Genomic DNA, 10,498 nt, shown 5'->3' on the forward strand with positions numbered 1-10,498 from the left:
CGGCCACACCCTACAATGTCCCATATATATATATATTATACGTCTCTGATCCCCTCCCCCAACACGGCCACACCCTACACTGTCCCATATATATATATTATACGTCTCTGATCCCCTCCCCCAACACCACCGTATCCGATCTCCTCTACACACTGCAGACAATGTCCATTTACAGAGGGATCAGTATGGCGGTGCCCCGCAATGTTCTGCAGAAGGTCAGGAAATCAGAATTTTCCGGTCTCACCTGATGATTGTGCTGATGTCCAACGGCGAACGCGGCCACAGACTGCGCCTGAAGATGAGTCTTCACCTGCCGGGAAAAAAAAACAATTTTTATACAGAGCAGGAAAAGGGAAACAAGAGATGGATTGAAGCATTCAACCCCCACCACCCCCCCACCCAACCAGCATAAAACCCCCCATCCCAACCAGCAACCAACCCCCACCCAACCAGCATCCAACCCCCCACCCCATCGCCATCCAACCCCCAGCTGACATTCCTCCACCCCAACCACCATCCGTCCTTCAAACCATCATCCTCCGCCCAACCATTATCCAACACCCCCCCCCCAACATCATCTATCCTCCCAATCGTCATCCAGCTTCCTCCATCCACAAAGAACCCGCCATCCAAACCCCCCCACCACCATCCATCTACCCAACCGCCATCGATCCTCCTAACCGCCATCCAACCCCCAGCTGACATTCCTCCACCCCAACCACCATCCGTCCTTCAAACCATCATCCCTCCGCCCAACCAAGCCCCCCCCACCCAAACATCATCTATCTTCCCAATCGTCATCCAGCTTCCGCCATCCAACCCCCAGATGACATCCCTACACCCCCATCTACCCTCACATCCCAACCTTCATCCCTCCATGCAACTGCTATCCAACCCCCAGCTAACATCCCTCCACCCCAACCACCATCCCTCCACCCAACCATCCTTCAAACCATCATCCCTCCACCCAACCATTATCCAGCGCTTTACCTACCATCCATTCACCCACCCAAACATCAACCATCTATCCAACCACCTTTCTCCCACCCATCAGCCATCTTTCCAATCCTCATTCAAATCCACTAGCCGTTATCCCTCCCCCCAATCGTCATCCATCTACCCAACCACCATGCCTCCAGTCAACTGCCATCCATCTCTTCCAGCCGTTATCCCTCCACCCAACCAATATCCATCTACCCAACCACCTTTTCTCCACCCAACTGCCATCCAACTCCTTCAGCCATTATCCCGCTACCTAACCACCATCTAACCCCCCAACCACCATCCATCCTTCCAAACGTCATCCAACTCCGCCAGCCGTTATCCCTCCACCCAACCACCATCCATCCACCCAACCGTCATCCAATTCTTCCAGCCATTATCCATCCACCATCCAACCCCCATCCATCCGATAGTCTTTCCTCCACCGAACCGTCATCCCTCTACCCAGCTTTTATCCAATCGCCATAGTCCAATCAGTGTGTCCTTAAATGCCCCTTCCCCCCTAAAGTCTATGTGTCCTTATAAAGACTTCATAGTCTGTGTCTTTATCTACCCCCCCCCCCCCCCCATAGTCCACGTGTCCATATATACCCCCCAATCTATGTGACCTTATATACCCCCTCATAGTCTGCGTGACCTTATATACCCCCCCATAATCTGTGTGTCCTTATATACCCCCATAGTCTGCATGTATATCACTATAGTCCACTTGTCCCTATATACCCCCCAATCTATGTGTCCCTATACACCCCCCCTCAGTCTATGTGTCCCTATATACCCCCCCCCATAATCTGCGTGACCTTATATACCCCCCATAGTCTGCATGTATATCACCATAGTCCACGTGTCCCTATATACCCCCCAATCTATGTGTCCTTATATATACCCCCCCCCCATAATCTGCGTGACCTTATATACCCCCCATAGTCTGCATGTATATCACCATAGTCCACGTGTCCCTATATACCCCCCAATCTATGTGTCCTTATATATACCCCCCCCCCATAATCTGCGTGACCTTATATACCCCCCCATAGTCTGCATGATATCACCACAGTTTACTTGTGTATCGGACTTTCTTGATTTCAGGAACTGAGAAGTGCCGATTCAGCGGGAAGTCTTGTGCAAAACGTACACACTTCCCTCAGGAGTCGCTGAGTCAGGACGAGGGGAGACGTGAGCGATGTGACCCTCGGGGGAGGGGGAAGCACACATGACCTCTGACCCATTTATAAAGACACATGACGAACATTTATACAATGTCACAATTGGCTACATCCGATCCATAGATTGGGGGATTGGTTGGCATAACCCAACGCCTGGCAAATTCTCGGGCAGATTTTATAATTTCTGAATAAGTGATAAAAACATCAAATTTATTTTACTCAAATAATAAAAAATAAATAAAAAATTGTCCGGCAGCAATTCTGAGACGTAATAACGATGCGACGGTTAATAAAAGCCGGGCTCTGATTGGTCACTCTGCAGACCTGTAAGTGAGGAATATTGTGTTCCCTACAAAGTCACATTCATCTTCCAGGAAAAACCGCCACAGCTTAAAATACCCGCATCTGTGACCCGAGCGAGGCCGGCAGAGGTGACCGGGGGGGGGGGGGGGGGGGGAGAGAGAGAGAGAGGCCAGCAGAGGTGACCCGGGGGGGGGGGGGGGGTTTGGGGGGGGGAGAGGGAGGCTGGCAGAGGTGACCCGGGGGGGGGGGGGAGAGAGAGGCCAGCAGAGGTGACCCAAGGGGGGCGGGGGGGGGGTTGAGAGAGGCCAGCAGAGGTGACCCAAGGGGGGTGGGGGGGAAGAGGGAGACCGGCAGAGGTGAGCCTAGGGGGGGGAGAGGGAGGCCGGCAGAGGTGAGCCTAGGGGGGGGAGAGGGAGGCCGGCAGAGGTGAGCCCGGGGCGGGGGGGGGGAGAGAGGGAGGCCGGCAGAGTTGAGCTTAGGGGGGAAAGAGGGAGGCCGGCAAAGGTGAGCTCAGGGGGGAAAGAGGGAGGCCGACAGAAGTGAGCTCAGGGGGGGAAAGAGGGAGGCCGGCAAAGGTGAGCTCAGGGGGGAAAGAGGGAGGCCGGCAAAGGTGAGCTCAGGGGGGAAAGAGGGAGGGCGGCAGAGGTGAGCTCAGGGGGGAAAGAGGGAGGCCGGCAAAGGTGAGCTCAGGAGGGAAAGAGGGAGGCCGGCAGAGGTGAGCTCAGGGGGGAAAGAGGGAGGCCGGCAGAGGTGACCCAAGGGGGGGGAGAGAGAGAGAGGCCAGCAGAGGTGAGCCCAGGGGGGGGGGAGAAGGAGACCGGCAGAGGTGACCCAAGGGGGGCGGGGGGAGAGAGAGGCCAGCAGAGGTGACCCAAGGGGGGCGGGGGGGGGAGAGAGAGGCCAGCAGAGGTGACCCAAGGGGGGCGGGGGGGGAGAGAGAGAGGCCAGCAGAGGTGAGCCCGGGGGGGGGGGGAAGAGGGAGACCGGCAGAGGTGAGCCTAGGGGGGGGAGAGGGAGGCCGGCAGAGGTGAGCCTAGGGGGGGGGAGAGGGAGGCCGGCAGAGGTGAGCCCGGGGCGGGGGGGGAGAGAGAGGGAGGCCGGCAGAGTTGAGCTTAGGGGGGAAAGAGGGAGGCCGGCAAAGGTGAGCTCAGGGGGGAAAGAGGGAGGCCGACAGAAGTGAGCTCAGGGGGGGAAAGAGGGAGGCCGGCAAAGGTGAGCTCAGGGGGGAAAGAGGGAGGCCGGCAAAGGTGAGCTCAGGGGGGAAAGAGGGAGGGCGGCAGAGGTGAGCTCAGGGGGGAAAGAGGGAGGCCGGCAAAGGTGAGCTCAGGGGGGAAAGAGGGAGGGCGGCAGAGGTGAGCTCAGGGGGGAAAGAGGGAGGCCGGCAAAGGTGAGCTCAGGGGGGAAAGAGGGAGGCCGGCAAAGGTGAGCTCAGGGGGGAAAGAGGGAGGCCGGCAAAGGTGAGCTCAGGGGGGAAAGAGGGAGGCCGGCAAAGGTGAGCTCAGGGGGGAAAGAGGGAGGCCGGCAAAGGTGAGCTCAGGGGGGAAAGAGGGAGGGCGGCAGAGGTGAGCTCAGGGGGGAAAGAGGGAGGGCGGCAGAGGTGAGCTCAGGGGGGAAAGAGGGAGGCCGGCAAAGGTGAGCTCAGGGGGGGAAAGAGGGAGGCCGACAGAGGTGAGCTCGGGGGGGGGGGAGAAGGAGACCGGCAGAGGTGACCCAAGGGGGGCGGGGGGGAGAGAGAGGCCAGCAGAGGTGACCCAAGGGGGGCGGGGGGGGAGAGAGAGGCCAGCAGAGGTGACCCAAGGGGGGCGGGGGGGGGTTGAGAGAGGCCAGCAGAGGTGACCCAAGGGGGGTGGGGGGGAAAGAGAGAGAGGCCAGCAGAGGTGACCCAAGGGGGGGGGGGGAGGTAGACCGGCAGAGGTGAGCCCAGGGGGGAAAGAGGGAGGCAGGCAAAGGTGAGCTCAGGGGGGAAAGAGGGAGGCCGGCAGAGGTGAGCTCAGAGGGGAAAGAGGGAGGCCGGCTGAGGTGAGCTCAGGGGGGAAAGAGGGAGGGCGGCAGAGGTGAGCTCAGGGGGGAAAGAGGGAGGCTGACAGAGGTGAGCTCAGGGGGGGAAAGAGGGAGGCCGGCAGAGTTGAGCTCAGGGGGGAAAGAGGGAGGCCGGCAGAGGTGAGCTCAGAGGGGAAAGAGGGAGGCCGGCAGAGGTGAGCTCAGGGGGGGAAGAGGGAGGCCGGCAGAGTTGAGCTCAGGGGGGAAAGAGGGAGGCCGGCAGAGGTGAGCTCAGGGGGGAAAGAGGGAGGCCGGCAGAGGTGAGCTCAGAGGGGAAAGAGGGAGGCAGGCAAAGGTGAGCTCAGGGGGGAAAGAGGGAGGCAGGCAAAGGTGAGCTCAGGGGGGAAAGAGGGAGGCTGGCAGAGGTGAGCTCAGGGGGGAAAGAGGGAGGCGGGCAGAGGTGAGCTCAGGGGGGAAAGAGGGAGGCTGGCAGAGGTGAGCTCAGGGGGGAAAGAGGGAGGCCGGCAGAGGTGAGCTCAGGGGGGAAAGAGGGAGGCCGGCAAAGGTGAGCTCAGGGGGGGAAGAGGGAGGCCGACAGAGGTGAGCCCAGGGGGGGAAAGAGGGAGGCCGGCAAAGGTGAGCTCAGGGGGGAAAGACGGAGGCTGACAGAGGTGAGCTCAGGGGGGAAAGAGGGAGGCTGACATTCCTCTAGTGGGGGAGGGGGGGGATTCCTCCATCTGCCTTGCTTGTGTGAATGGAGGAATTGGTTCGCTTTTTTGTCAATCAACCTGCTGGCTGATAAAAAAATAATTAAATAATAACACCCCACGAGTTGTGTAGGGTCACCTCAGTATAGAGAAGGTCTATGTAGCAATGTGATTAGACAGGGCGGCTGCTTATAGAAAACATACATTGTACGGGGAGCAGAATATTGTATATAGGGGACTTTTCTCAGAGGGTATAGGGGGCGCTGTATGTATAGGGGACTCTGTTTAGAGGGTATAGGGGGCGCTGTATGTATAGGGGGCGCTGTATGTATAGGGGACTCTGTTCAGAGGGTATAGGGGCGCTGTATGTATAGGGGGTGCTGTATGTATAGGGGGTGCTGCTCAGAGGGTATAGGGGGCGCTGTATGTATAGGGGGCGCTGTATGTATAGGGGACTCTGTTCAGAGGGTATAGGGGCGCTGTATGTATAGGGGGCTCTGTATGTATATGGGGCGCTGTATGTATAGGGCAGTATTGGGGGTGTAATTGGGAAGTCACGTGTATAGGGGATGACCTGTGCAAACAACTCAATAGAGGGAATGTCACTAAGAAAGGTGCGTATAGAGGACAGCGTATAGGAGGAGTATAGAAGATGTATAGGGGAAAGTGTAGAGGGGGAGTATAGAGGATGTATAGGGGACAGTGTAGAGGGGGAGTATAGAGGAATATATAGGGACAGTGTATAGGGGAAGTATAGAGGATGTATAGGGGGAGTATAGAGGAATATATAGGGACAGTGTATAGGGGAAGTATAGAGGATGTATAGGGGGACAGTGTATAGGGTGAGTATAGAAGATGTATAGGGGACAGTGCAGAGGGGGAGTATAGAGGATGTATAGGGGGTCAGTGTATATGATTACAGGGGAAAGTGTATAAGGGGAGTATAGAGGATGTATAGGGGACAGTGTATAGGGGAGTATAGAAATGTATAGGGGACAGTGTAGAGGGGGAGTATAGGGGACAGTGTAGAGGGGGAGTATAGAGGATGTATAGGGGGAGTATAGAGGAATATATAGGGAAAGTATAGAGGATGTATAGGGGGAGTATAGAGGAATATATAGGGACAGTGTATAGGGGAAGTACAGAGGATGTATAGGGGGACAGTGTATAGGGTGAGTATAGGGGATTTATAGGGGGACAGTGTATAGGGGGAGTACAGAGGATGTATAGGGGGACAGTGTATATGATTATAGGGGAAGGTGTATAGGGGGGAGTATAGAGGACAGTGTATAGGGGGAATATAAAAGATGTATAGGGGGCAGTGTATATGATTGTAGGCTAAAGATGTATAGGGGGAGTATAGAGGATGTATAGGGGACATTGTATAGGGGGAAGTATAGAGGATGTATAGGGGGACAGTGTATATGATTACAGGGGAAAGTGTATAAGGGGAGTATAGAGGATGTATAAGGGACAGTGTAAAGGAGTATATGGGGAGTACAGAGGATGTATAGGGGGAGTATAGAAGATGTATAGGGGGAGTATAGAAGATGTATAGGGGGAGTATAGGGGGATGGTATATAAGATGTAAAGGGAAGCCTGTGTATAAGGGTATTGTATAGAAGATGTATAGGACAAATCCAGTGTATAGGGGGATGGTATAGAAGATGTGTAAGGGAAGCCTGTGTATAGGGGGATGGTATAGTGGCTGTATAGGGGGAGCCTGTGTATAGGGGGATGGTATAGTGGCTGTATAGGGGAAGCCTGTGTATAGGGGGATGGTATAGTGGCTGTATAGGGGGAGCCTGTGTATAGGGGGATGGTATAGTGGCTGTATAGGGGAAGCCTGTGTATAGGGGGGATGGTATAGTGGCTGTATAGGGAAAGCCTGTGTATAAGGGGGATGGTATAGTGGCTGTATAGGGGGAGCCTGTGTATAGGGGGATGGTATAGTGGCTGTATAGGGGGAGCCTATGTATAAGGGGGATGGTATAGTGGCTGTATAGGGGAAGCCTGTGTATAGGGGGGATGGTATAGTGGCTGTATAGGGAAAGCCTGTGTATAGGGGGGATGGTATAGTGACTGTATAGGGGAAACCTGTGTATAGGGGGATGGTATAGTGGCTGTATATGGAAAGCCTGTGTATAGGGGGGATGGTATAGTGGCTGTATAGGGGGAGCCTATGTATAAGGGGGATGGTATAGTGGCTGTATAGGGGAAGCCTGTGTATAGGGGGGATGGTATAGTGACTGTATAGGGGAAACCTGTGTATAGGGGGATGGTATAGTGGCTGTATATGGAAAGCCTGTGTATAGGGGGGATGGTATAGTGGCTGTATATGGAAAGCCTGTGTATAGGGGGGATGGTATAGTGGCTGTATATGGAAAGCCTGTGTATAGGGGGGATGGTATAGTGGCTGTATATGGAAAGCCTGTGTATAGGGGGGATGGTATAGTGGCTGTATAGGGGGAGCCTATGTATAAGGGGGATGGTATAGTGGTTGTATAGGGGAAGCCTGTGTATAGGGGGGATGGTATAGTGGCTGTATAGGGGGAGCCTATGTATAAGGGGGATGGTATAGTGGTTGTATAGGGGAAGCCCGTGTATAGGGGGGATGGTATAGTGGCTGTATAGGGGAAGCCTGTGTATAGGGGGGATGGTATAGTGACTGTATAGGGGAAGCCTGTGTATAGGGGGATGGTATAGAAGACATGGAGGGAACAGCATGTATAGGGGAAGCCTGTGTATAGGGGGATGGTATAGTGGAAACCTGTGTATAGGGGGGTCATGAGGGGGTTGTCTTACCAGATATGCTGGACTCCCGACAAGTGCCCCCATCGCTCCAGCGATTGCCCCTGCGGCCACATTGCCCCCCGGTTGCTGGGTCAGCCCCACGTCTTCGGCGTGTGAATAGAGGTAGAAGCGAACTCCGTTCATCATTCCTTGGTACAGAAGTCCGGCCGTCAGTCCCTTCTGCAGTCCCCGCACTCCGTCCGCCTGACACACGGCCACCATGGCCTGCACCACCCCCCGGTAGTGCCGCGTGTACGTCCCCCGGGACCTCAGCTCCCCTTGCAGCTGCAGCCGTGTCTTCACCACTTCCAGGGGATTGGTGAAAACGCACGCCATGCAGCACGCCGAGGCCCCCAACACGAAGTCCACCGGCGGGGAGATGTGGATGGCCGGGGGGGGCGGCGGGGTGGTCATGCTTCTGTAAGGTTTCATAAAACCCCAAATATAAACACTACAGCGAGGGACAACATTCCATGCGATGGCGAGGAGCGGGTCACAGCGGATACGCGGCGATACAATCGCTCCACATTGGACGATCGCCGTCCCGGCTCGGCTCCATCTCCTCGGTCTCCAGCACTGGAGGAAAGTTGGATGTTTTGGAGCCTTCAGCTGTTTCCTGGGAGGTCAGCCATGCAGCCGGGCCGCCTCTCACCAATCTGTACTCCGGACCGTCCCTCCTCGCCGATCCCCAACCAATCTCTGTCCTCGGCACAGCTCACACCTCCAGAGCCACGGGGAGGGCTGCAGGCGCAGCGCAGCTCAGAGTGATCGTCACATGTGGGGGAAAGGTCACCGCCGTCCCCAATTGTATCCCTGGGAGGATGTCCCACACAATGCCGCCTTCTCCTGTTCCTGAACCTTCATATTGTGTGCAGGAGGGGGGCGGAGCTAGGAGAACGCAACTTATTGGAGACGGTCCCTTTAAAATTTCACAACCGATGCAACATTGTTTCCTTATTTGTATCAGATTGTATGAGATCGGAATTGTGTTACATCTTTATTTCCTTCCGGATTCCTCCCCTGTGTATCCTGAGCATAAAAATCAATAAAAAAACATAAAAACAAAGAGGAAATAAAGATTAGTAAACTTAGTAATAACTGTAAATAAATAATAATAGTAAAGAGTAAATAAATAATACAAGTCAATTAAAAGTAAATAAATATTAGTAAAAAAAAAAAGTAAATAAAAATGACAGGTTAATAAAAAGGAGATAAATACATGTAAACAAAAAGTAAAAAATAAAATAAAAAATATAAATAAAGATTAGTAAAAAAAAAAATAATTGTAAATAAATAATATTAGTAAAGAGTAAATAAATAATATAAGTCAATAAAAAGTAAATAAATATTAGTAAAAAAAGAAAAAGTAAATACAAATTACAGGTTAATGAAAAGGAGATAAATACATGTAAACAAAAAGTAAAAAAATAAATAAAAAAAATAAAATAAAGATTAGGAAAAAATAATAATTGTAAATAAATAATATTAGTAAAGAGTAAATAAATAATACAAGTCAATAAAAAGTAAATAAATATTATTAAAAAAAGGAAATAAAAATTACAGGTTAATAAAAAGAGATAAATACATGTAAACAAAAAGTAAAAAATAAATAAAAAAAAGTAAACAAATAGAAATCTTTATTTCCTTCCGGATTCCTCCCCTGTGTATCCTGAGCAAAGAAAAACTAAGAGGAAAAAAAGATTAGTAAACTTAGTAAATTAGTAATAACTGTAAATAAATAATAATAGTAAAGAGTAAATAAATAATAAAATGTCAATAATAAGTAAATAAATATTAGTAAAAAAAAGTAAATAAAAATTACAGGTTAATAAAAAGAGATAAATACATGTAAACAAAAAGTAAAAAATAAATAAAAAAAATAAAATAAAGATTAGAAAAAAAAATAATTGTAAATAAATAATATTAGTAAAGAGTAAATAAATAATACATGTCAATAAAAAGTAAATAAATATTAGTAAAAAAAAGTAAAATAAAAATTACAGGTTAATAAAGAGAGATAAATACATGTAAACAAAAAGTAAAAAATAAATAAAAAAAAGTAAACAAATAGAAATCTTTATTTCCTTCCGAATTCCTCCCCTGTGTATCCTGAGCAAAGAAAAACTAAGAGGAAATAAAGATCAGTAAACTTAGTAATAACTGTAAATAAATAATAATAGTAAATAAATAATAAAATGTCAATAAAAAGTAAATAAATATTAGTAAAAAAAGAAAAAGTAAATACAAATTACAGGTTAACAAAAAGGAGATAAATACATGTAAACAAAAAGTAAAAAATAAATTAAAAAAATAAAATAAAGATTAGTAAAAAAAATGATTGTAAATAAATAATATTAGTAAAGAGTAAATAAATAATACAAGTCAATAAAAAGGTAAATAAATATTAGTAAAACAAAGTAAATACAAATTACAGGTTAATAAAGAGAGATAAATACATATAAACAAAAAGTAAAAAATAAATAAAAAAAAGTAAAAAACAAATAGAAATCTTTATTTCCTTCCGGATTCCTCTCAGCATATTCAATT

The 10,498-nt window shown here is 50.0% G+C and overlaps 1 protein-coding gene across 1 annotated transcript; it reads right to left on the reverse strand.

The window, feature by feature from the left end:
• Positions 1–244: 244 nt before the first annotated feature.
• LOC120923931 (solute carrier family 25 member 34-like) lies at positions 245–8,936 on the reverse strand (the record flags this gene model as incomplete). The annotated part of the gene is given in 2 exon segments (XM_040335043.1): positions 245–310; positions 7,964–8,936. Coding segments are annotated over 2 exon segments (486 nt in total), but the record flags the coding sequence as incomplete, so codon positions are not given.
• Positions 8,937–10,498: the final 1,562 nt, after the last annotated feature.

The sequence above is a fragment of the Rana temporaria genome, unplaced genomic scaffold, assembly GCF_905171775.1.
Source record: "Rana temporaria unplaced genomic scaffold, aRanTem1.1, whole genome shotgun sequence".
Taxonomy (NCBI): domain Eukaryota; kingdom Metazoa; phylum Chordata; class Amphibia; order Anura; family Ranidae; genus Rana; species Rana temporaria.